At 48.3% G+C, this 27,970-nt stretch overlaps 1 protein-coding gene across 1 annotated transcript; it reads left to right on the top strand.

Annotated features, from left to right (window-relative positions):
• Positions 1 to 307: 307 nt before the first annotated feature.
• Positions 308 to 27,970, top strand: LOC122389959. The gene is made up of 4 exons (XM_043382498.1): positions 308 to 408; positions 11,571 to 11,634; positions 23,709 to 23,949; positions 27,878 to 27,970. Exons 2-4 carry the CDS (start codon positions 11,600 to 11,602, stop codon positions 27,968 to 27,970), a joined length of 369 nt encoding a protein of 122 aa, XP_043238433.1. The 5' UTR covers positions 308 to 408; positions 11,571 to 11,599.

Genomic DNA, 27,970 nt, shown 5'->3' with positions numbered 1-27,970 from the left:
CCTCACTCATCGTTTCAGAAGCCAAGGACGTTAGTTGCCAGTTGAATCATTGATTTATACAAAAAGCTTAGTTAAAAAGCTTAGTCTTTGGATTTTTCATCATATTTACGGAACTCATTCACGAAAATCCAGCATTTGGCATTTCCCAAGCTTGATGGAGCCCGCCTGAACAGCGCCACGTCCCTGCGCGCCGCGCGGCCCGGCCGCCCGCGTGTTCAATACAGTGCAGTGCCTTCTGCGCCAGAGCTGAGGAACCGACCCACACTGGGTTTTGTAATGGCTGCCAGGGATATGCGGGGTCGTCGCGTGAGCCCGCAGCCGTTTCATCTGGGTTTACTTCGCAGCGGGCGGACGTGCTGGACTGAGTGGAGGGACGTTCGCTGGATTATTGTGGTGTTTTTCTGTGCAGTGAGTAAGAAGGTGAATTAGATCGATAGATAGTGTCATTGCCTGTATGAAACATAGTCAAATTCTGTTCTGGTGGTCGGTAAGCGTCAATGGCGTCGGCCTTTTCTGATTAGTTGTGTGGTACCGTTGGACTGGAGTGGACGAAACAAACAGCCGTAAGTTGATAAGGATTTCAAATTTCTACATCTCGCCATGCTTTTCTGAAATCGGTGAGCCTGGTTGATCCATGATGATTTTTTAAATTAATATCTGATCCTTTGGTCGTATTTCTTACGGAAATTATCCTCTCGCTTTGTGATGCCAAGTATTTGATACACTTATCCAGGTCATGCTTGCTTCACAATTTTCGCAAATACTTTTTCTTTGGAGGCTTTGACGTGTTTTTTTTTCTTCTGAGACTCAGGCGATTCTTAGTTCACCAGCGAGACGTTCGGGCAATTTGTATTGCCTTACGGTTTGTGGCGAACAACCAAATATGCAAGTGAGACGAACTGTAAGTGTAAAATTTTCATGGGAGTCGTTTTATATAGGCCTGGTAGTGCCCGAGCCCTACCAATAATTTTGGTATTATTACATATGGCCTACAATTATAACATAGCCTATGACAACGACGCTGTGTTGGTGTGGTAAGAATAGATTGGGTATCGCAATCCCGTAATTATTCATCGGAGCCCTTCCAATAAATTTCAGTGAAAACCAAAAAGCTTGAAAACTTACCTGCTGTTCACAGTTCACACAATTTCTTAAGCAACTCTGTTGAGAGTTCAAGTTGACTTGATTCACGTTACTGCCCTGGGAAGTGGCTGCAGATCTGATTTCAAAGCAAACTGCAAACCGCTAATGTGTGCTGAAACGCCGCTTGATAGCGATACCTATTTGATATATACCAAACACGCAGCACTAATCAATCCTAGGACAAGGAAGACGATTTTTATGCATCCCACTGTCTGTAGGTGATAGTAGCTCCAGTTCATCAAGTGGTTCATTTTTATTAGCTTGTCTACACTATACCAGACAATACTCGTAAATACCTACATTACGAAATGAGAATCGTACTGGAAGATGATTTTTTTTTCGTACCTCAGGCTATTTTTTGGCCTAGGGCTAAGACCAAGACGCACTAATAGAGATCTTATACATATATATAAGAACCCTATTGAATGGAAGGACTGATAAATGGTCGGAACAAGGCCTCGAATACACACCTTCGACTTGAAGCCTATCTATTGGGTTGGAACCTTTTTGCTAGCCGATTCCCACCCTTGCGCTTTTAACGTAGTTTTGAAGTTTTGTAGTGTCAGGTCGGTTTTCCGAAAGCTGAAATTTTCTGTGAGACACTTAATATTGCGTCAGAAAAAGCTGTTGAAAGCACTCACAAGTCACACTGTGCGGCATGTTTTGTGAAAGCTCGCTTTTTCGACTCGTGTAATTGAATATATCGTTTTTTTTCAAAGGAGGTTGGCTACAAGTTCATTATCGAAGCTTCACATGAGTTTTGGCTTCAGCGTGTAGTCAATAATTTCTTGCCGGCCCAGCGTCCTACAATCAGATTTTGGTTGGGTGTGCCGAGCAAAAAAAAAGGATAAAAAAGGAAGTAAATGCCTGTAATATTTCGAAAGCGGGTGTAACGTCATATTTAACGCCAATTTATACTACAGGATTTTGTATCATGATCTTGCCAGGATCTGAAGCTTTTGCATTAACTTTCAACTCATCTGTAACCTGGCTATCAGAATGGATGAAGCATTTTTTGAAAGATGAATTGATATCACTTCTTATTTATTCCTTTTTAATGAGAAGATTTTCCCCATTAGGTGTGATTTTTTTCACTCAAAATTCTGAAAGATAATGCACTGCTAAACACTCAAATATTCTGTTGTAAATTGTGCTCGGTAAGTGCATGAATATTGAATGTGCAGTAGCGGCGGAACACCTTCAATCAGGGGGGGGGGGGGGGCACTGCCGACTTTTGGTCCTATTCTTTCCATGCAACGCCCATAGGGCTAATGTAAAAATGTCAAAATGAAAGGGGGCACGGTGCTCCGGTGCCCTCCCCGTTCCGCCGCCTATGTGAATATGGTGTCTTATATTGTGGATATTGTGACCTAAACCAGTTTTAACAGCAAGAAATCGCAGACTACGGTCGTTTTGCTGCAAGTCATCCCCGAATTTTGCCAGCCAAGCGAAAAAAAAACGCTAATGTGAAAAAGTATTAGCCAGCCTAGCAATTATCTTTTCAAACCATCGGTCATTTTGCTTGTGGTTAAATTTTGTTTTGGAAGACTTAGAGAAATAGATACGGGCAGCCGGCATTTTTTTCTGTTGGTAAAACTGGCCTCTTATCTCGATGTTAAATTTTCATCCGCCCGCTGAATACGGCGTAAGGGTATTAATTAATATTGGCATTTTTTTATTTTGTCCGAACCTTATGAATGGAAGGATTTACAATGACAGAGTCCCCGCTAAGCGAAGCTTGTTGCGTTGACTGCCCTCTACCCTCCGATCCCGCAATTCCGGCTCTATGACAGAATTTGGAGTCCAAAGTTAAACGTGCGCACATCTGAGTTGGGGAAACTACGAGGCGAAGATCCAAAAATGGATCGGTCAATAAATGGACTTTTGATGCCCATATATGGGCATAAATGTAGCCCTCGCTACTAAGGGTGAAAAACGGGATAACAAGCCGGTACTTGCGGTATCGCGTCCACTTATCGCATAGAAAAGGCTTCCATTTTCCACTAGGAATCAACGCGATTTGATCAAATTTGGCGAAATCACTCGAAAATGGCGATAGAAAAACGGCTTTTCTGCAGGTTCCGGGCGTCACAGTCAGCTGGCCATTCCATAAATGGATCGGTATTTTGAAAGAAAAATTGTTAACACGCGCACCGACGGGGGTCTGCGCCAACTTAGTACCGACACGGAATATATAGTCTACGACATGGAATGGACAAAACGAATTTTTCCTGTAACTGCTGAGTTTTTGGCTATCTGGCAATTTTAGGTGTGCTGCTGTGGTTTTGGCACTTCCGTGCCGATGGACGAGATGAGTTTTATCAAATTAAATTACTTTTGTTTAATAAAGTTAAACGTTCTTTTGAGCATAGTTAACGTTGTAAGTGGAAAGAAATAACCTCATGCTCATTAATATCGAAATTAAAATTGTTAATCAAAAATATATTTTCGTGAATGTCACTTCGGTCGGTGACATTCACGACACGAAGGATACGAAACACTTTGCTTAGCTTTCCCATCAATTTTGCATATTAATCCACCGACGAAGTGACATTCACAAAAATATATTCTGGATTAACATTTTTAATTTCGATATTAATGAGCATGAGGTTATTTCTTTTCACTCTTATAAATTAAATTACTATTATAAAACTCTAAAACTATGTATGGATGTATGTGAGTCTGTCTCTGTTGGCGGGTTATTGCTCCGTAACTGTGCGAACTGCGCCGGTGAAATTTTCAAAGTCAAAAGCCTGCAAAAATTGGTTGTATTAAAATTTGGAGCGCGCACGACGCTCGGTTTCCACACTTGGAGGAGCATCTTTTGCTGCATTCGGCTTGCATTCGGGTAGGTGCACTGCTTTCATCGCCAGTGCTTTCATCGCCGGGCTACCAGACGCCGCTAGCAGCACAATTCGGGCCGACACGCGCACAGAAGGCCTGGATCTGGCCAGCATCCTGGCGCGGGCAGTGTTGAGTGACGAACGTGTTCTCGGCAGCAGCGGGTGTGAGACGCCAAGACACCGGCGGGTCGGTCAGACCAGCGGGTCGCCACGGTCCACGGCGGACCGGGCACGGCGTTACTAGACCTGCAGCAAGACCGGTCACCTCGCCAGGAGCTGCATAAACGTCGAGGAAACAGCGTCAGCGCGAGCGCCGTCTCCCAGTCAGTAGCTCGCGCACTTCCGGTCGTGATATTTACACGGAGAGCACTGTTCTTGTGGTGTGGTCGGCCTATCACTTATCTCCTCCGTGGCCGGATGACTGCGGCCGGCGGCGGCGTGGCTGAAGCGGCGAGTGAATGATCTGAAGAAAGGCTGGGATGACACCACAGATGATGTCGAGCTGCGTGCGCAGGCCAGCTACTTCACCGAGCGTGTGACCCGTGCCGGCCCAGCGCGCTGGAGACTGACGGGCCGTCCTCTGGCGTCCTCCGTGCATGGTGGCGACACTGCGATGCAGTACCTGGAGGGAGAACCGAAACACCAATCAGTCCTCCAGAGTGTGCCGTCGGTTACTGCTTAGAATAAGCGGTTGAAAAAAAAAAACACCGACGAATGTTGTGCTGACATGCTAGTCAACAGAGAGGAACGGAATGGTGATTCTACTGCCGCGGCCCGCGACATTTTTCTTCCGCTAGATGGCAGGAAGAGCGAGCGCCTGAAGTTATGCTGTACCGTAAAGCTTTAGAGATCGAGAATATCCGCCAGCAGCGCGGAAAATGGCTCCAGATATAGAGCTGTTGAAGGAGCTGCCATTCGTGGTTCCGAATCTAACGGCTTTCAAAATGCAGGGCATGCTTCGGCCCTGTCTTTCACCTACCAGTGAAATGTGCGCGCTCTTGCTCGACAGCGTCAGCTGGTACCGCGGTCACCGCATCGACGGGTCTGGCTGGCCCCTCGCCGGCATCAGGGGCGACGGGCTCGTCAGTGTCGGGGCAAGCTGGTGTGCCTGCACCGAACCTGACAAAGGCAAAGCACGTGTCTGCATGAGGGGTAACGAGTAGCGAGTGCCATGTACAAATTTCCATTTTCCACCTGGACCGAGCTCCACTATTCAACCCGCTATTAAGTTCAGGAACAATAAATAGCACTTCGACAACGCTGTCTGTTTTTCTTCACGTCTTGTAACAAAATCGATTCCAGCTAAACGAAAAAAACGCCTCCCGGAGCAGCGATTCCCGTACAACGCAATTTAGCGTGAGCATCTATCTGCCAAACTGCACGATCATTTCAATGAACAACTTACCGGCCCCTGTCGGTGTCGTGGTCACTTTCATGTAGGCGATAGCAGCCAGCGGCTGGTCCAGGGGGCTGGCGTCTTTCGCTATAACTGGGGCAGCAGAAGCAGCAGCTCCACTGGCGAAGGATACCATCAGCCGGTTGTCCTTCGCTTTTGCGGTGCCGGCGGGGCCGGGTCCTAGGCAGCCACGGATGCAGCCTTCTCGTTAAAGTGATCTTGGCCTTCTCCGGTGTGGCTAGACAGTTGCGACTTCCTCGCTATCACTTTTACTTTCTCTCCACGATATTCCTTCGTTTGGATGCTTTTCAACTTTGTGGCTGATTTTGACGATGCATCAGGCATTCATTGCTTGAACTGAGACGCTGCCCAAAGCTGGTCGATTTCTTTCTTAAATTCGCTAAGGGTTGGGGGCAGTAACCACTCTTTCTGGAAGAGCATTCCAGTCATTTAAAGCCCTCAGCGTCACAAAGTTACGTCTTTCTCTGGTTACAGCTTTTTCCTTGTATATTCGAAGACTGAATCGCAATAAAAAAGTACAAAAAAAATCAAATGAATGAGAAGATTAACGGTAAATCGCCGTTACTACTAAATAAACCGTCGATTCTACCCTTGAATCGCTACTGCACAAGAATGTCGAATTTTGTTTAGGTTGTCGAGTTTTTTTCGTGGTTTTGCGAAAAATATTTGATTTTCTAGCGCGAGAACACTGCGTGCGTTTATAATACGGGCGCCTCCTTGCTTACTTTCGAGTTACACGTTTAACGTGGTTAAATCGCGATCTGTCCATTCCATGTCGTAGACTATGTATTCCGTGGTACCGACGGGGGGGGGGGGGGCGGATGACCTCCCCCCCCCTGAGATCTCGAGAACGAAGCGAGATAGCGACAAGCGGTAAACGGCATCGGATACGCACGGACAAGGTCTACAATTTTTAACGAGGTCATTTTCAGGTCAGGTTAAAGATGACGTCACAGGGGTCAAAAAAGTCAAAATGGCGGCGCTAGATATGGAGTTTTTCTCGAATAAGTTTCGAATTAGTCAAGATAGGAACAAATTAAGGGCATCATCGTGATCCTCTCGTCAATCCGCATCGAATGATATATACAGGGTGTCCCAAAAAAATGTACCTCATTTGAAATGAAGATATCTCAGTGTCTGAGCATACAATAATCCTAAATTTGGTGCCATATGGAAGCTCATTCCATAGCATTTAGTTTGATATAAACTATTTTACTGTACGTTACGTGACAGCCGGGTGATAACGGAAGAGCAAAACCCTTGCAATTTCGCTCTTCAACTATTTCGCTCTTCAACTATTTCAACGGGTGTTTCTGAAAAAAGCTTTCAATTGTTTGCCGATATTTTCAGCAACTCAAAAGAAAACAATTAGAATTATTGAAACTAGGTTTCATTCATGCATTGTTAACATAAAAAACACACATCGCATCACATCGCAGTTAAAGGTTCAGCCGTGCTAACGCTCGAAGTGCCCTCCCGTTTGCTCGGCACACATGGGGGAGCGTCTTTAGGACTCTTGGGCTACGCGGGCACATGTTTCAAGCCGGATTTTCCGGATGCATGTCCGGGTCGAGTTCCTCAGCTGGTCCAGAGTTTGAGGATTCTTTGCGTATACCACACTCTAGTCTTGAGGAACCCCTACAGATAAAAGTCAAGAGGCGATAGGTCTGGTGAGTGTGGCGGCCAGCTAACGTTGGCACGCTGGGAAATGATCCGATCACCCATGCGCTCGTTGAGCCAGACCATCGTTGATCTCGGAAGTGTGTGGAGGAGCCCCGTCCTGCTGTAGCCATTGGAGGCTGATGTTGTTCACACACTTTTTGCACACTTGTGGGAGGAGCTTTTTTGTTTGTTTGTTTTGAAGTGGCCTTTAATTTCCGCTGTGTTTGCACCACAGAGCCGGTTTTGTGGTAGGATTGTGCAACTTGAATCCTTTCCTCCTTGCTCAGTTGCCCCATTGTGCAAAATGAAAGATGTGGAGCATTAATTGCCATGAAATTAGCTTTAATAAAATATATGATAGCTATCATCACGTGCGTATTTTCTGAGATGTCTTCAGTTGACATGAAACACAATTTAGAAAAACTTGTGGCAGTAATTCAAGTGCGAAATTGCAAGGGTTTTGCTCTTTCGTTATCACTCGGCTGTCATGTAACGTACAGTAAAATAGTTTATATCAAACAAAATGCTATGGAATAAGCTTTCATATGGTACCAAATTTAGGATCATTGTATGCTCAGGCACTGAGATATCTTAATTTCAAATGAGGTACATTTTTTGGGGACACCCTGTATGTTGACCTCGAAAGGTCAAGGTCAAAGGTTGACCTCAGGTCACGTGACCTCGAGGTCATCATGTATATCATTCGATGCGTCTTGACGAGCTGAACACAATGAGGCCATCCGCGCGGCTGTATCTTGTTCCTGTACGGAGTTATTGGCAAAAAACCTTTGGTGACCTTTGATGACGTCACATGACCTTACAGCTGCCCAACAGCAAAACAGACCTCAAGGTAGTGAAGTTTGATCGTATATGAAGTCATGTATGGTATATGGGACCATTCCGACGGGTGAGACTATATGCTTACTTCGAAATCTAAGCTGCGTTGCGGCTTTGGCGGTTATGTGCGGCGTGTATGCCGCATGATTAGTAAGTGGCGACCACTAAATTAAAGTTTAAAACGCTCCGACCGGTTTTCTATGAATAACACTGCATACCAAAATGCTAATCGCTCTCGTCATAAGATATTAAGATTTAAATAATAACTTATCTACATCATCATTTTGAACCAAATTAATACTTTCAACTTAACTCACTCATTCCTTCTTTTGTTGGCTCAAAACAGTCTTTCGATTGTCTGGAAATCGTATGCTAAATCCCGTACCTGTATGCGACTGGTGCATATAAAGGCAAGGCCGATGTAAGAATTTGAATAGGCTCTCGCATGCGATTTCCTGGCTACCCAATAAAGTCTGTTTCAGTCATGCTATCAAAACAAGGCATGTCAGCCCTGTCACCGGCTTATGGTGCTCTGCTAATCTGCTTGTAGTGCCCCTGACCGTCACCGACTCTCTTCCCTCCTGAACCCTCGCCCGTATTGGTGTTTTTCCAGCCGCGAACGTATAAGGGGGGGGGGGGGGTCCGTTGGACTCCCCCTTGCCGTTTGGCCCCTGATCGAGCTAGAGCTTCGCAGAAAAAACGAGCGTGTTGCCCGTGACGAAAGGAAGCCGATGATAGGTACCCAATTTTAACCCTCACCGGCACAGGCCATTTTGCGTCCTTCGACGGCACAAGGGGGGGGGGGTACGACCCCCCTCGCGTTTGGCCCCTGATCGAGCTAGAGCTTCGCGGAAAAACCAGCGTGTTGCCCGTCACGAGAGGAAGCCAATGATATCCAATTTTAAGGTCCGAGGTCATCGGGTGACCTTCCAGGTCAAGTCAATGACCCGAAAATCGGGAAAATCGGGACCTGTTAGAAAGTCGTAAAGTGTGGCTGCCATGGGGTTTTCCGGGGTGCTGATCACGAATATCGTGTTAGTTTTGATCAGAAATGATGTCTTTAAGCATTTACACCAGGTCGGGGCAGGTCAGGTCAGGTCAACCGGTAGGGGTCGTGACGACTGACGGGTATTCGTAATAAGTGTCAACCGCTTCTGCAGTTTCGTAACATGTTACAAATGCACCAAAACTACTTCTTAAATGTTCAAATGGTTGCTAAATTCGAAATCAGCTCTAAAAACTAGCCTAGAAACATGTAAAACTCGAAAAAGTGAACCGAGGTCACCAAAGGTCAATGACCTGACCTGACCTTCAGGTGACCTTGACATCCACCCTAATGCATGGGAGCAACATCAAATCACATGTTTGAACGTTTGAAACCACGAAAAGCTTGCAAACGCGCGGCTAATGCGAGCCGACATACGCCGAATCGCGATTCCGGCCAAACATGGTCTCGGAAAGTAGGTCACAGGTCAAAGGTCATTTGGGTCAGGGTCATGAAACTTTAGGGTGGGTGTAAAATTGATAAATGCGAGGGAACTGAAAGAGTCGTCGCGATCGGCCGCTTTTTACGCGAGTTATTCGCAAAAAACCTTAGGGGGGTTGCATCAACCCCCCCCCCCCCCTGTGTCGGCGAGGGTTAAGTTGGAAGTATTAATTTGGTTCAAAATGATGATGTAGATAACCTATTTATTTAGATCTAAATATCTTATGACGAGAGCGGTTTGCATTTTTGATATGCAGTGTTATTCATTGAAAACCGGTCGGAGCGTTTGAGTCTTTAATTTAGTGGTCGCCGCTTACTAATCATGCGGCATACACGCCGCACATAACCGCCAATGCCGCAACGTAGCTTAGATTTCGAAGTAAACATTTAGTTTCACCCCATTCCGACCCGTTTTAGTGGTAAAAACAGGGAGTTGATTTTCCCCCATCAGTTGGGGAAACTACGAGGAGCCAAACAAAAATTGGATTAGCCAATCAGCGGCTGGAGTGGGCGGGGCGATGACCATATATGGTCATAAAATCAGACAACTTCATCTTTTCAATGAATTTTAGCATTCAAATGAAAAAATAAGGCATAAGAATGTTTTTTAACCACACAAGGCCTACACTCACCCGGTGCATAATTAACTGGCGGCTCTAAATCGCAGAGTTACAACGCAAGGTCAAACCGTGATTGGCAAATATGGCGGATTGAAACAGACGCGCCAAAAAATGTAAGCAGTACCGTGGTTTAAAAATGTCATTATTTTTATTATTTTGTTTATGGTTTTTCTAATTGTAGTTAAGTTATTATTTTAGAATTGAATATTTTTGTTTATTGTAATTAAATTAAATCTTTTAACAATTTTCTTTCATAAAACCAATCCATTTATTGAATGGCCAGCTGATTGTGACGCCCAGAACCTGCAGAAAAGCCGTTTTCCTATCGCCATTTTCGAGTCAATTCGCCGAATTTAATCAAATCACACTAATTCCTAGTGAAAAATGGAAGCCTTTTCTCTCCAATAAGTGGACGCGATACCGCAAGTACCGGCTTGTTATACCGTTTTTCACCCTTAGTAGCGGGGGCTGCATTTATGCCCATATATGGTCATCAAAAGTCCATTTATTGACCAATCCATTTTTTGACATTCGCCTCGTAGTTTCCCCAACTGCCATTGACTTATAACGGGGAGGTCGAGAAATTGACCTGACCTTAGGTCACCGATATCAAAATTGCGAGATATACAAATTGTAGCTACTAATGACCTAATAACATCCTGCGACTTTCAAAGGCCTCCGACATCTACTGTAGCTCTGGCACGGTGACAAAGTTGTAAAAAAGTGACTTGAGGTTGGGTCATTCAAAGTGACCTGGTGACCTGACCTTAAAAGTTAGGAGGTTCAAACTTGCACACCATGTGTAAAATTGATGAGAGAATTGTCGTACCAAATTTTGCGGCGCTACCCGCCGCGGTTTTCCCGCTATTCCCGAAAAACCTCAGGGGGGGGGGGGGCCGGATATCCGCCCCCCCGTCGGTGCGCGTGTTAAAAGATTTAAAATAAATAAAGATATTTAAATTGAAAATAATTATTTAACCACAATTGGAAAAACCATATACAAAATAATAGAAATAATGACATTTTAAAACGATGGTGCTGCTTACATTTTTTGGCGCGTCTGTTTCAATCCGCCATATTGGCAATCACTGTTTGACCTTGTACTGGTCTGTAACTCTGCGATTTAGAGCCGCCAGTGCATCTTTCACCGAGTGAGTGTAGGCCTTGTGTGGTTAAAAAACATTATTGTGCCTAATTTTTTCATTTGAATGCTAGGATGCGTGGAAAAGATGAAGTTTTCTGATTTGATGACCATATATGGTCATCGCCCCGCCCACTCCAGCCGTTGATTGGCTGATCCAATTTTAGTTTGGCGCCTCGTAGTTTCCCCAACTGACATAGCCGCGCACGGCCGACCCCCTCACTGAGTTCCCCTGGCTACGGCCTGCTATCAGCCGCAACCATACCTGTCAGGAGGCCCATAAACGTCAAGCGCCCGTCGCGCTTCGAACCTGGCTGTTATAACCGGGAACGTGTCATGCTCTCACCACGCGGAATCCAACGCTCTACCGACGGAGCTACGGAACCGGCATGGTGCTAATGATATTTTTCTTCTCTTTCAGGTAAACTCATGCGTTAGCGGGCCACCAAAATGAGTGGACCACCCTATTATCCTCATGTGTACCGGTAAGTCTGGATGCAATTTTGCGACGGGTGATTCATTTGTCTCATTCGCGTCAACCTGCACTTGGAGGGGGGGGGGGGGGGGGGGGGCACGTCCCATTATCACGAAAACTGAGAAAGCTAGAAAGCTAGAAAGACGCGGAAAAGCCTAATATATAGCTCGCTATAAGACCTTTAAGAACCATTCAGGTCATTTGAGCTGTATCTCCACGCCGCATGTGGAAAACTATGATATTAACCCTATTACTGGTGGGCTTTCCGGACTACGTTAACTGAGGGGGCCGATTCGCCCCCCTTGATATCTCGAAAACTAAATGTCCGATCTTAATGGGACAAACGCAATTCGATCGCTCTCATCGTGAACTTTCAGATTCGCTATAAAAAGTAAAAAAAAGTTCAAAATTGGGGGTCCTGGAAGCAAAATTTTTCGAAAAAATCGCGTTTTACACCTTATCACTAAAAATGCTATAATTTCTTTATTTTTGGACCGATTTTGATGAAACTTCAGGGGGACCCCTCTTCATGAACTGGTCTATCATATTTATTCCTGCATTTTTGATATTTCAAAAATCATAGGCGGATTCAATTCAGGTAACCTAACTTGGGATGATGTTTTGAGTTTTTGTCATGGCATGTCATGTGTCTTATGACATGATATGTCACCTAGCTATATCATGTAAAATATGCAACGTTAGCACAAAATACACGTTTTCGTTAAGCATAGGCGGACTCAGGCATGCTAAGACGGGGGGCAGTACATTGAGATTACCTCCCCCCTTTCTCAGGTACCAGGGTCCGCCTATTGCAATATTTTCATTGTAGAATGACGTCACATAGTCTTTAGGTGCATACATATGACGGGGGTGCCACTGATCACCATTACAAACCAAGTCGCTGCTTAGCGGCAAATGTCGGAACAGTCAAAGCTGGGCCAAAACTACCCCCGAGAAACTCGTCCTGGAGACGCCTCTGCGCAAGCTAGAAACTAAAAAATTTGACACAATGTGCCCAATGAATGGCAAAGAAAAGTCACCAAATTTCAAGCCCGTAGCTAGATTGGTTTTCCGTCGAAAGCAAAAAAACTACAGGTGGGGGCCGATTCGCCCCCCCCCCCCCCCACCAGTAATAGGGTTAATGCATGCCTCCACTTAAATGCATACCTACACACATACATTTTTCGATCAGATCATTGCTGAGGTCACTGGATGTCACCAAGGGCAAAATTACCGCGTGAATGCCAGCTTGGTCTCACCCCCCGGCCCTGGCTGCGCCAGGCTCACCGGTTATAAACTTGCGAAATTAGGCATGACTTTTCCCCATCAATTTTACACATTGTGTGCAAGTTTGAACTTCCTACCTTTCAGGGTCAAGTCACCTCACCAGGTCACTTCGAATGATCCGACCTCAAATCACTTTTTTGCAACTTTGTCACCGTGTCAGAACTACAGTTGATGACGTCTTATTTCGTATTTTCGTATTTATTCAGTTTATTGCCAACAGGACAGATTCCCAATGATAGGCAAAGTCGAGAAGATAAAACACAAACAATAAATAAATAAATATGCGTCACAACATTACAGATGGTCACTTGTCAGGCACCTGGCTAGTCGTGCGATAATCGTCGCCTTGCCGTCGCAGAACATATCAACGGTAGGGCAGCGTGCAAGAAAAACATTGGTGAGTCTGGGTAATCTACAAAACATGCCGTTTTTAATAGTATTCACTCTGGCGACAGGCTCGAAAAAAGCAGCACGGTAGCGAGTGCTTCTGGATGGTACACGAATAGAGAAACGGCCCAAAAGATACATCGAGTCACATCTACCCTGGATAATGTTATGTAAGAAGACAATGTCATGTTGCTGTCGACGAGATGCAAGCGTCTGCAGTTTAAACAAGTCCAACAGCGCATCGTACGACAAATCCCTCGCTTGTCGTCCGGTCTCTGTGCGATGTGCTAACCATAAAAGGAACTTGTGCTGGACACGTTCTATTCTATCTAGGTGTGTACTCGCTGCTCCGGCCCATATCTGCGATCCATATTCTAAGATAGAGCGCACGTTGGCAGTGTACGCGGCCATAATAGCCTTCTCATTCAGGAGTCCGTTCTGTCTGTGACACAGCTGAAATGATCGCATGAGAACGCCTAACGCGCGGCGGGCCTTGGAAACAACACTGTCGACATGTGGGGTAAAAGTTAGCTTACTGTCTAACATAACACCGAGATCACGCATCGTGTCCAGCTTTTCTAAGACAGTCCCTCTAACTGTGTATACATATTGCACAGGATTTCGCTTTAGAGTGAGTGACATGGTTTTGCACTTCGATGCATTCAGGGCCAATTTCCATGTTTCCGCCCAATCCGATACGTGGTTCAAATCTTTCTGTAGAAGAACGCTGTCATCTTCTGACCGTACACATCGAAACAGTTTCAAATCGTCCGCGTACATCAAAGAGTGCGACTCCGCGACAGAAGGCAGGTCATTGACGTACAAGCAAAAGAGCAGCGGCGATAAAATTCCGCCTTCCGGAGTTCCGGAGATGACAGGAGTCCATGCTGACGTTTTGCCATTTAACACAACACGCTGGGCCCTGCCGGAGAGATATGAGACGAACCAGTTTAAGGCGTGTTCCTCAACGTGGAACGAATTTTGAAGCTTATGTAACAGCAGTTTATGGTTAACACTTTGAAAGGCGGCCGAGAAATCTGTGTAAATAACGTCCGTCTGACATCCCTCCGACAGGGTCTCCCACGCATGAGACAGATACACAGCCAGGTTCGTGGTACAAGAGCGGCCGGATAAGAAGCCATGCTGAGCATCCGATATGACAGGGCGAACATGTTGCATCAATATGTCGCAGGCGATCTTCTCAAGAACGCGACCGAACAAAGGCAGCAGTGAAATTGACCTATAATTCCTCGGGTTGGTGCGGTCACCACTCTTATGAATCGGAACAACATTCGCCTGTTTCCATTTACAGGGAAATACGCCTTGTTTAAAGGACAGTTGACACAGTATGGTTAGCGGTGCTACAAGCTCTTCGGCACACTCCTTGATTATCCTAGAGCTGATGTTATCAGGTCCACAAGCTTTGCCACTGGGGATGCTCAGCAAAACCCTGCGCACATCATTACTAGTAACACGAAGAGTCGACAGATTGGAAATGCTGTGACTAATAACGTCTGGGTAAAAGCTGGCCGACGGGTCAGTAAACTTAGCAGCAAAAGTGCGGTTCAAAAGTTCGGCTCGTTCTTTGCTATCCGATATCTTCCTGACACCATCTGTTAGAATCGGGGCAGTTCCGCCTTTTCTATTGAAACATTTCAAAAAAGACCACATACGCTTCGGGTTAGTTCTAAAATCGTCAGTAAGATCACGAAGGTACTTTATATACGCGCCATTCGCCAGGTTTTTAAAGACGCGTCGCTTATCTGTAAAATCACGATCCGTCTCCTCCTGCCGGTTTCTTCTTAGTCTCCTGTAGGCGGCCTCCTTTTGCCGGAGAGCGGCTCGTACCTCCTGGCTGAACCACGGGGGATAACTGCGTCCCAGAGTCACCACCGGCACGTGGTCCGCGATCGCCGCCTCCAGCAGTGTGTAGAAGTCGTCTTATGAAAGTTGCAGGATGTAATGAGGTCATTTGTAGCTACAATTTGTTTATCTCGGAATTTTGATATCGATGACCCAAGGTCAGGTCAATTTCTCCCCATTATATGCCAACGGGGAAAAATCAACTGCCTGATTTTTTTTTCACTGAAACGCGTCGGAAGGGCCTAGTATACCATGAATCACTTCATTTACGATCAACCTTGACTACCTTGGGGCCTGTTTTTGCTCTTGGGCAACTGTAAGGTCACGTGACATTATTAACCCGGGCGGGGGGGGGAGGGGGTGTTTGAACACCACCCCCCCCCCCCTGCGGTTTTTCGCAGATCCGCGCCGCCGTTTTTGGCACACCTGTTCGGGCATCTTTTCCGCACATGTTGTGCAAATTTCAGACCCAGGTCGCCTTAGGTCAGGTCACCAGGTCACGCCAAGTGACCTCACCTAAGAAAAAATAAGAATGCTCGTCATAGCTACACCGATTGATCGATTGCTTTGAAACTTTCAACAATTATTAGAGCAACATTATCTATAAAATTTATACCTCGCAATTTTGATATCGGTGACCGAAGGTCAGGTCAATTTTGCGACCTCTCCATTTTAAGTCAATGGGAGAAAATTGAAAAGCGTCTGTGTTGCACGAACGCTATTCTAGACACTCTCAAACATCGAGATGTAGGTAAAATTGACACACTGAACCGGAAAATGGCAACTGTGACCCCTGGTTATGTCCCCGAGGTCATCTTAGGTCACGAACAGAATCTAACAGTTTTTCGCTAATAACTTCTGATAGAGGCGTGCTAGAGCGCTGAAAACGCCTTAGATGTGTTCGGCTCGACGTTGCGGATCGACTGAAATGCAACATGCCCTTTTCCGGTAAGGTCATGACCTTGGCCTGAGGTCAAATTTTCAAGTTGACCTTTCAAGGTCAAATTATAGTTCATTCGACGCGTCTCGACGAGAGGAACACGATGCTGGCAAAAGTAATGTCATGGCTCTTTTGAGTCAAAAGTTATTGGCGAAAAACGCTTTTCGTAAAAACGGCTATTTTTGGAGTTTTTGCCCTCTGGAGGCTAAACCGTTGACCTGAGGTCAAATCTGAGACCATTATTCAGAAAGGTATGTAAAAGGGCTATCGAATAGGGTGTATCGTCGAATTTTGATTTTTTTTAATCGTCTTCACTACTAAATTTTATTGGTCCCTGGCATGTTTGAAGCCGTAGGATACCAATCAAAAAAATCTGGGACGAAAACCTAGCCTGCTGCGAGCGGTTGAACGGAAGCCTGTCGGGGCGGCGCCAGGCGTTGAAGTCTCCCCGTTAGTTACGCGCACACTAGCACCACGCGGCGGCTGGCGCCGTGCCGCCGCGTTCCCGGTCAGCCGTGTTTTAGCGTTCACTGACGGGTCGAGGTGATTATTCTAAGCTTTCCTAAGAAGCTTTCTGCCCCGCAGCTCATTATTGAGCAAGAATATCGCACAAACTGCATAGAACATTGACATGCAGGTTGTCGGCACATCGGAGAAGGGGATGCTTTGGTTAATGCCTCCTTTAATAGGAAGAGATTGTGGAAGAACAACACATTTCTTTTGGAAATTACTCATCCTCCTTCTTCCTACGTGCCTGCTTTAGTAATCGAAGTACCCCTATTGACTCTACGTTCTTGATTCGGCTGTGGATTTTATGCATGGAATTCCGCTATATTATATTTTCTCGCTAAATGTCTCCTGAGCTATATTGAGGCGTCACGGGACAGCAATGCTCAGCACACAACCGCAGAGAAAAAGTCAATGTGGCCATGCGTTTTGTATGCCAAAATGTGTGAGCCTTGGTGTGTACCAGCAGCCGTTGTCTTGTCACCATTGTAATTTTCACGGTGACTATAGTAATTTTCACGACTTTATCTTTATAAGGATGCAATTTTCCACTTCCTAGTTCCCAGACTGGGTTTGGAGATATTATAGTTTTACAGAAACATTTGGGAATGTCTGTAATGTAAGTTAAAGCGAATACCGAAAGGAATCCACATATTTTCGATTTCCTGTATGCTGTATTGCTTACGTCATGCCAGACGTCATGATGGCATGGTTGCGATTGATGGTATGTCGGATGGTCAGGGTACGAACTCACGGTAAGTCAGCTTGGCCGGCAGGCATCAACAGGCACAATAGTCTTACACTGATATCGTCACCCTCAGTTATTCGTCACCATTCAGCAGCAGGCCCAGAGCTTCGGGCTTTGAACCGTAAGGTACAGGTGTAGGAGCAAGACATTGCGCCGATTCGAAGGGCTGGAAGGGCAGCATCGCGGGGGCTGGAATGCGCCTGAGCGGCTGAGACCATCCCATTGGGACGGGGGTGTTCTGAGTGCACTCAGCCGCTCATGCTGGGAAATGCATCCAATGGAGCTCTCCCCCCATCCCCCCGTTTCGAATGATTAGGGTGACCTTTAGTCTACATAGAACAAGGCAGGATGACTGTTGGCTGGTCCCGAGGATAGATACAAAGGACAGGTAATGACATCATATAATGAATCGAAGACGGCCCCGGTCCGATCCTCTGATAGAGGTTCAACACGTATCTCGTTGTGGACCATTTCGTTTTCCTCCACCGTAGTTTTTGCACCGACCTGAACGGGTTGGAAGGTAACGATGTTCAGAAACCATTAAGATCGTAATTGTATATTCGTTGTATATTCGTTCACTGAACAGGTAGGACAGGTTCAACACAGTCAAAACCTCATCCTATCATCCAATAATTATAAAGTAGTCTTCATGGAATGGAAAGGCTAACCTAACTCAACGAATATACAATTACGACCTTAATGGTTTCTGAACATCGTAATCTTCCAACCCGTTGAGGTCGGTGCAAACACCACGGTGGAGGAAAACGAAATGGTCCACAACGAGATACGTGTTGATGAGCCTCTATCAGAGGATCGGGCCGGGGCCGTCTTCGATTCATTATATGATGTCATTACCTGTCCTTTCTATCCTCGGGACCAGCCAACCATCATCCTTCTTTGTTCTAGACTAAAGGTCAGCCTAATCATTCGAAACGGGTGGGGATGGGGTAGAGCTCCATTGGATGCATTTCCCAGCATGAGCGGCTGAGTGCACCCAGAACACCCCCGTCCCAATGGGATGGTCTCAGCCGCTCAGGCGCATTCCAGCCCCCGCGATGCTGCCCTTCCAGCCCTTCGAATCGGCACAATGTCTTGCTCCTACACCTGTGCCTTACGGTTCAAAGCCCGAAGCTCTGGGCCTGCTGCTGAATGGTGACGAATAACTGAGGGTGACGATATCAGTGTAAGACTATTGTGCCTGTTGATGCCTGCCTGCCAAGCTGACTTACCGTGAGTTCGTACCCTGGCCATCCGGCATACCATCAATCGCAACCATGCCATCATGACGTCTGGCATTTACTAAGCAATACAGCAAACAGGAAATTCGAAAATATGTGGATTCCTTTCGGTATTAGCTTTTAACTTACATTACAGACATTCCTAAATGTTTCTGTAAAACTATATCTTCAAACCCAGTCTGGGAACTGGGAAGTGGGCAATTGCATCCTTATAAAAATAAAGTCGTGAAAATTACAATGGTGACAACGGCTGCTGGTACACGCCAAGGCTCACACATTTTGGCATACAAAACGCATGACCACATTGACTTTTTCTCTGCAGTTGTGAGCTGAGCATTGCTGTCCCGTGACGCCTCAATATAGCTCAGGGGACATTGAGCGAGAAAATATAATATAGCGGAATTCCATGCATAAAATCGACAGCCGAATCAAGAACGTAGAGTCAATAGGGGTACTTCGATTACTAAAGCAGGCACGTAGGAAGAAGGAGGATGAGTAATTTCCAAAAGAAATGTGTTGTTCTTCCACAATCTCTTCCTATTAAAGGAGGCATTAACCAAAACATCCCCTTCTCCTATGTGCCGACAACCTGCATGTCAATGTTCTATGCAGTTTGTGCGATATTCTTGCTCAATAATGAGCTGCGGGGCAGAAAGCTTCTCAGGAAAGCTTAGAATAATCACCTCGACCCGTCAGTGAACGCTAAAACACGGCTGACCGGGAACGCGGCGGCACGGCGCCAGCCGCCGCGTGGTGCTAGTGTGCGCGTAACTAACGGGGAGACTTCAACGCCTGGCGCCGCCCCGAAAGGCTTCCGTTCAACCGCTCGCAGCAGGCTAGGTTTTCGTCCCAGATTTTTTTGATTGGTATCCTGCGGCTTCAAACATGCCAGGGACCAATAAAATTTAGTAGTGAAGACGATTAAAAAAAATCAAAATTCGACGATACACCCTACTATCGAATGCGCTTTTCCGCCACGCTGTAGCTCTATCGGCTCCCGAGATAGCCGTTGGCAGTTTCCAAAATGTTGAAATAGTCAACATTTTACCTTTGGTGACCTCTGGTGACCTGACCTTTGACCTGACCCAAAAAATGACTGAAGTGTTTTCGTCCTTATTTTGGACGTTCTCTCGATTGCCGCTTACCGCGTGTCGCTACGTGGCCCAGGAGCCGAGTTAGAAAGGGGGGGGGGGGTATTCAGACACCCCCCGGCCCGGCGCGGAATCTCAGAGCACCGGCCCGGCGCGGGTTAAAGGTCACCCAAGGTTTTTTGCTAATAACTCCTTACAGGAATGAGATACAGCAGCGCGGATGGTCTCATTGTATTCAGCTCATCAAGGTGCATCGAATGATTTGCATAATGACCTTGAGGTCACGTGACCTGAGGTCAACCTTCGACCTTGACCGTTCGAGGTCAACATATTTATGTTTCGATGCGGATCGACGAGAGGATCACGATGGTGCTATTAGTTTGTTCCTAGCTTGGCTTATTCGAAAGTTATTCGAGAAAAACTTCATAATACCTTGAAAACCAGCGAATGTTTTTCGATGAAATTTGGTAGATAGGGTAGGGTGGGGTAATTTGAACATATTTTTACGTCTTCTCCATCGTACCAAATTCCAGCTCAACCCCGGATGAAGGAAAACTGTTTCATTAGCGCAAATGTCACCTTGTTTCACCATACAAGCCTCATTTTTGGACGAGCCGAGCACACCTTGAATAGCATAGCCTTACTTCTCCACCAAGTCACGGTGTGTTCAAATTGCCCCACCGTGGGGTAATTTTGTTCAAATTGCCCCAACGTGGGGTAATTTGAACATACTGCCTTTATGTGCCATACAAATGATAATCTCGCTAGCACAAATGCTGTTTGATCCATAAACATTTAGGCAGAACAATTTTAAACATGCCTTCATTTGAAAAATCAACACAACAACAAACATAACAGTTGCAGAGTATCAATATCTGCACGCCGCACACCGGTTAGCTGACAGAAGTCGCCTCTCTACAGTTCACAGAACGTCTATCATTTCCGTTTAATAAACTCTCCCAACCTTACTTAATCTGTTATGCCTAATCGAAACCTGGACATTCGGAGTTCCGATTTTGCCCAATGTCCAATTCGGAATTGGTTGGACAAAGGTGGCAGACTGGACAACATTGGACGATGGCTTACTACACTTCAGCATTTTTATTAAGTAATCGTGCATAGCATTGATTGCCGAATGGAAAGCTTATTTATGCTCTCAAGATAATGAACACTTTTCGGCTGGTAAAATTACAATATAAGCAACAATGCTTTCGTTTTTTTTGTGTGTGGTTATATGAGCCAAGGTTTGTTTTTTCTGTTAATTAAGTTCATGATGAATTGGCTGGCTGTGACTGCCGCTCCTTGCCGCTGGGCTGGGCCGTCGGCGGTGCGCTGGCAGCCTGGCCGCTGGCCGGGGGGTCTGACGGCTCTGTGGCCGGTCAGTTGGGCGGGGTCCGAGGCCGCCGACACGTCACGGCCCACCGGACTGATGACGCCGTAACGCAGCGTGACCAGTCACGCCGCATTGTCGGCCCGTGTGTGTGTGTGTCTGTGTGTCTGTGTGCGGGCGTGGAATGGGGACGGGAAGGAATCGGTGTGGCTGGGCGAGGTGGACGGTCGAGGGTGCAACGGGCTTCATTGTATTCGTATGATGAAAAATATCCAGCTCTGTCTGACTGGCATTTTAGCCAGGCACCGTCTTCGGACTTGGACCTCCTGCCTGGCGCACTTTGATGCTGATTGCACGCTCGTGCTAGGCCGCGACCGTATGCGGCCCTCGACTCCCTGTACGGCGCAGCGCGCGCCTGCGGCGGCGCCCTGCCTCTCCACCCAGCCAGCCATACCCCGACCCTAGTTTTCTGGCTCATTGCTCAGCCACTCCCGGTATGGAGAGACAATAACTTGTAGTGTAGTGTGCTATCAATCGCTGCGCACATGTTTATTGCCGTCCTGCTCTGGTGCAATGCACCTACTGGGTGATTGATTAGGTGGCATAGGCCCTTCTCAGTGGCAGTTCCGACTGGTAGACACTGGCGTTTGGGATGCACCTCCAACGTCAACGTTGTTGACTCAATTTCAAAACCCCGGGTGTGCTTGCTTAGAATATTGAACTCGATGAAATTCGGCGTTTCGGATTAACCCGCGCCCTGCTGGGGGGGGGGGGGGGTGTTTGAACACCCCCCCTTGTGGTTTTTCGCAAATATCTCAAAGTTTTTGGTACACCTTATCATACATCAATTCTACACATGTTGTGAAAATTTCAGACCAAGGTCATTCAAGGTCAGGTCACCAGGTCACTTGAAGTGACCTCACCTCATAAAAAGTTTCAATGTCTGTCATAGCTACACAGAGTGACCGATCGCTTTGAAACTTTCAGCGATTGCTAAGAGCAATAGCATGTACAAAATGTATATCTCAGAATTTTGATATCGATGACCTAAGGTCAGGTCAATTTTGCGACCTCCCCATTATAAGTCAATGGGAGAAAATTGAAATGCGCTTCTTTTCGACGAAAGACATTATAAACACTCCCAAACACTGAATTACAAGTGGTTTAGACACACTGAACATGGAAATGGTGTCCGTGACCCCTGTTTATGCCCTGAGGTCATCTTAGGTCATGAATGGTATCTAACAGTTTTTCGCAAATAACTTTTGATAGAGGCATGCTAGAGCGATGAAAACGCCTTAGATGTGTTCAGCTCGACGATACAGATCGACTGATATGCAACATGACCCTTTCTGGTCAGGTCATGACCTTGACCTGAGGTCAAATTTTCAAGTTGACCTTTCAAGGTCAAGTTATAGTTCATTCGATGCGCCTTGACGAGAGGAACACGATGCCGGTAAAAGTAAGCTCGTACAAGGCTTGGGTCAAAAGTTATTGCAGAAAAACTGTTTCCGAAAAATCTGCTATTTTTGCAGTTTTTGTCCCCTGCAGGCAAAACCGTTGACGTTAGGTCAAATCTGAGGGAATTACTCAGAAAGGGCGTTAATAGGGCTATCGAATGCGCTTTTTCCGCGGCGCTGTAGCTCTATTGGTTCCCGAGTTATGCGTTGGCTTCTTTGAAATTGTCGACATTCGACCTGGAAATCGGCGAAATTTTGCCTTCAATGACCTCTGGTGACCTGACCTTTGACCTGACCAAAAAATTGACCGAAGTGATTTCGTCATCATTTTTGACGCTCTTTCGAACGCCGCCTTCCGCGTATCGCTACGTGGCCCAGGAGCCGAGTTAGAAGGGGGGGGGTGTTCAAACACCCCCCCCCCCCCCAGCAGGGCGTGGAAATCCAGGACCCCCAGCTGGGCGCGGGTTAATATCAACTGCGCCTTATATCAGTTAGGTGCCTGGCAATCATTTTTTAGGCCTGGCAGTGCTGCTGACGAACTCGTACTGGGCTGATGGGGAGCTGGGCTTCTTTTGAAATTTATCTGCATTTGCAGTCAAATTTTGGAACTAAGAGTATCACGATTTTCCTCTGAACGTTTTTGATTTAATTAAACTGTTCACATTACTTGACGCTGTAGTCTGAGTACCCCGGGGTTTTCAGGGAGCACCGCTGCTTGTCTGCTGGTCACTCTGATGATTCTTTCCTGTCTGTTAGCGCGTCCGTGCCGGTGGTCTGACAGACACATCTGACCGTGTTTGCGTATCTCACCGACTGTCACTCTCCGTGCCTGTATGTCTGACCACCTCGCTGTCCGTGTCCGTATATCTGACCGGCCCCGATCCGTGCCGGTATGTCTGACCACCTCGCTGACCGTGTCCGTATATCTGACCGGTCCCGATCCGTCTCTGCGTCCGACCGTCCCCGATCCGTGTTTCTGTATCTGACCGTCCCCGATCCGTGTTTCTGTATCTGACCGTCCCCGATCCGTGTTTCTGTATCTGACCGTCCCTGATCCGTGTTTCTGTATCTGACCGTCCCCGATCCGTGTTTCTGTATCTGACCGTCCCCGATCCGTGTTTCTGTATCTGACCGTCCCTGATCCGTGTTTCTGTATCCGACCGTCCCTGATCCGTGTCTGTCCTTCTGACGGGTGGCTGTGTATCTGACGTGGTGTGTGTGTGTGCGCGGCAGGCCGGCCGGTCACGAGGCGTCTCCGTACCAGCCGGCGGCCAGCGCGGCCATCTCGCCGCCCATGTCGCAGGGCCGGCTGCCCTACTCGAGCGGCGCCAGCGGCGTCTACCATCCGGCCGGCGTGGTGGTGACCGCGCCCGGGCCGGCGCCCTCGCACCACGACGTGCGCTGGCAGCAGGCCGTGGCGGCCGCGGCGGCCGCCGCCGCAGCGCCGTCACCCTACTCGGTACGCAGCACACCGGTGAGTGGGCGAATTGGCACATCAGCAGTTCTTTGTTTTTAGCAAGTTTTGCAGGCCGATACAATCTGTGTGGTTGCGAATGTGTTACAATGCTACCGAACAGTGGTCGGGACCGGGTTGGCTTTCGTGCGGTTTGGTGTATTTGTTGACCGTATATAAATACAGCGCCGGTACTCAGTTACTATGTGGCGCGGCCATCGGTGCTGACGCATCACTCCACTGTTATCGCGGCACAGTGTGGCCAAATTGGTGATGTTGCGGGGAAAGTCACCCCCAATGAAAAGTATAATGACATCCTCAGAAATTTTAAAATTACATCATCACGACGTTTTTGTCGTCAAAGCATACCTACCTAGTGTAGGAATAAAGACTGAAAATGTTCCAATGTACGATTCGCACCGTCACACTCGTACTGTCGCGCTTGCAATGTCGTTTTTTTACATCTTTAATGACAATATTTGTTTTTTTTTTTTTTTTACTTTCCACCAGAACTTGACGTCAGGTATAGTTGTTTTTCCACATTATCTGTAAAAACTGCAGCTAAAATGAGGCTGAAGACGAGTTTTTTGAAAATAGTGACATCCTCGTACGACTTTTTTTATACATCCTCCCCCTAACGCTAAACCAATTTGGTCACACTGTCGCGGCATGTTATTAAATGTCGCCCGTGTAATGCAGCCCCAATCTGCGGGGACGTTTCCGCTGGGCGGGCCGGTGGCGCGCCTGATATAACTCGTGTGCCGCTGCAGCCGTGTCGGGTGACGTCAGCCCGTCCGCCGGCCCGTATGGGCCGTTTGTCTGTATCAGAGCGGCGGTCACTGGCCAGGGCCGGCCGGCCGCCGAGTGGCGCCCGCAAAACTCCGCCATTGACCTTCGGGATCGGCGCGACCGTTTGAGCCGTCCACAAACCGCCGTCCGCTGTATTCATGCAGATCCCCTGTTTGTTGCCCGTGTTTATGGCCGGCTCTTTGTGTTTGTCGGGAGTGACGTCACCGCTGGCCCGCACAGAGCGGCTTTGTTGAGTCGTTCCGACAACTGACGAGTCTGCGTTCCCTGGCGCTGGATCCGCCATGTCCGTCATCAAACAGGGCGGTCCCATGGACCTCTGGATCGACTCCGCTCCAGACAGGGCATGGCTGCACTGGCAGCTTTTGCTATTGGGGTTCGTTTTCGAACGCCACGAATCGGAATAGGACGGACAAAAAAAAAAAAAAGAATAGGACGGACAATATCACTAATAACGGTCGGTGAATAGAGAAATTCGCTCGGGGTTATTTGGCTCAATATGTAACTATTCGGATTCTCCGAATGGAAACGAATCAGCATATCTGTGCTGCCAATTAGCCGGGAAACGAAATTATCCGAGCCAATCGCGGGAGCAAATTGCATTTCCCGTGTTCGTTACTCGACTGTTGACTCGGCACACAGTGATATACAAGTGCCGTCTTCCTCCAGAGGTCACAGTTGTGCAGAATATCATATATCTGAGCAGCATCGACTCAAATAATGATTCTGTCCGTCTGCTGCCGCGACTGTGCAGCCGAGTCACGGCCGGCCGTCAGCGTTACCGTGACGTGACGTGCCGGTGCCCCATCGCGGGCGCCCGTTACGGTCGGCGGCGAGCCGCGCTTCCCGCACGCTGGGAGCCGCCGCGGCACCGTTCCGACCGACGCGCTTCCGTTCTCCGCCGGCCTGGGAGCGGGACGTCCGCGGGCACCCGGCTCACGGGCGGTTTCGAAACGCCGCCGAAGGCCAGCCGCCGCCGCCGGTCATGGAGCCGGCTGAGGAAGGGAGCGGTGGCCGCAGCACGCCGCCGCCGTCCCTGCGTCGGACGGTCACGGTACGACCGGGGTCGGCCCGTGTGTGTGTGTGAGCCGGCGGAGCGCGGCGCTGTCCAGTTGCGGGACCTTCCCGCGGCGGTCGGTACAAAGCGGGACCACCATTGTGTGCGCCGCACGACGGCCGGTGACAATGGCGCCGGCCGCGACAGGTGGCCGCTCGTGCAGCCACTCTGCCCGCGGGGTCGGCGCCGCCAGCGACGGCCTGTCCCCGCCGCGCTGCCCCGCTCGCGGCTCCGCGTGGGAGCAGAGTGCGCTCGGCCGGCGGCCCATCCATCCGTCCTCTGGCTTCGCACCGCTCTGGCGGTATCATTTGGTACCGCAGCCTTGGGTCGAGGCAAGGTCACCGGCTCGGTCCGGCTGGGCTCCTGACCGGGCGTGGCGCGGCGTGACTGTGACCTGCCCCGCTGCCGCGCCCCGCTGCACGCTCGTCCGCCCGTCCACTAACCAAAACAGCCCGTCCGGCCGGCCGGCCAGCGCCGCCAGTGTGGAACGGATGGCCGCGAGGGATGAGTGGGTTGTTTTGCATCAGGCGCTGTCTGTGCAAGAATGACTGGCAAAGACTTTGTTATTCACGACCGAGGGGCGTGCCAGTCGCGGACATAAAGCGCTGCCAACAGCCGGCGGAGCGTGGTTACTTGGAACGGGGATGATGGAGCATATGGCGCTGGAAAGTCGGCCGACTGCAGCGCCGGCCATGAATGCAGGGTGTGTGGGCGGCGACCGTGATCAGCTATCGACATGGGAGGAAACCGTTCGCCGGCTGTGCGGCGGCTGGTGCGCAGACACATTCAGATTCGATGGGGCCGTCTGGTATTTTCCAACGCGGGAGCTTTCGTCGTGGGCGAAAGGTGGCTGAAAATCCATAGTAAATTCTGTCTTTGTGTTCCTATTTTCATCCACCGTCTTGGATGGTTGACAACCTCGAGGGAGTAATTTTCCGTTCTTTACTTTGATGTTTATCATTTTTGCCTTCGAAAGCAGAGTGAATACAGGAACCAGGAAAATAGATGTCTGACAAATATATCCTCCAACCAGTTATTTGCCCCGTTTTGCGGAGAAAACATCTCAATTATTTTAAGTGATGTACTCATTTTTTTCCTTCCACAGGGTAGCTTTCATTTTTAATATAATGGCTTTCAAGAAAGAGGTTAATTTCGGCATTTTTTCTCCATGTTGTTTTTGTATCCTGTATCGGCTCTGCTGCGTGGTTTCTATGACGATACGGGCTGTGTGTGAGTGGGTTGGAGCTGGCAGGCGGCCGTCGGCAGCTCGCGTCTGGGACAGGCCGCCGTGCTGACGGAGAGACCGGAATAGGGGCCGGGTGGGGTCGGCTGCCCGGCCGACACCCGGCTGGCACCGTGCCCGCTGGCACTCGCCGCCGCCGGCGGCTATTTCCGTGCCCCGGCCGGGGCGGGGGCGGCCCGGCCGGCGGCTGTTTTTATCGATCGCGCGGCTCGGCTCCGACCGCCCCGAGCGGGGCACGGGCCGTCGTCCGTCCGTCCGACCGACCGACCGACCGACCGACCGACCGACCGGACGGCCTGGGTTCCGTCCGGGGATACAGACTTGGATGGCGCCGTCGGTCATCATTTTTTTTTTTTAGGAGTGGGGAGCAGTTCTCTACGCGATGGATTACCAGCCTGTTGGATCTGCCAAAACATCATGCTGAGGAAGCTACTGTTCCGCATCGTTAGTGCAATCATATGTTATGTTAAACGCAAGGATTGGGCACTTGACACATTGTGGAAAGGGATAATATCTCCTCTTGACTTTGCGCATTAGACGAATTGTGCGTCGCTTTGCTTTCGCATGGAGCGTTTTTACCATCAGTGTATGTGAAACATTTTGCTGCTTTAATCGTTTTTACATCGGTGAGCGTGCACCGACTCTGGTGATTCTTGGCTCTATGATACGGAAGTCTAAGACAATTGCTGGACCCGGCCGCCTTCATGCTTCATAGATCACGATAATATCTGTAGTTGAGCAGCAATAGAATGGCCTTGAGCTTTGTGCGTGTTTATTTTCCTGAGTCAGCGGTCGGTTTTCAAACTTTTTGAGCGCCGGCTGACCGCCGACCGTATCGGCAGCGCTCCGGTATGCCGGACCACGGCTCGTATTTTGGCATGCAAGGCCTCAAGGCCAGCGACGAGCCATTGTTCAGCCGGGACACGAGTGGCTGA

This window comes from Amphibalanus amphitrite, unplaced genomic scaffold (genome assembly GCF_019059575.1).
Source record: "Amphibalanus amphitrite isolate SeventyFive unplaced genomic scaffold, NRLGWU_Aamphi_draft 000020F_arrow, whole genome shotgun sequence".
Taxonomy (NCBI): domain Eukaryota; kingdom Metazoa; phylum Arthropoda; class Thecostraca; order Balanomorpha; family Balanidae; genus Amphibalanus; species Amphibalanus amphitrite.
Note: the sequence above shows the minus strand (reverse complement) of the source record. Positions and strands in the feature narration are given on the sequence as shown.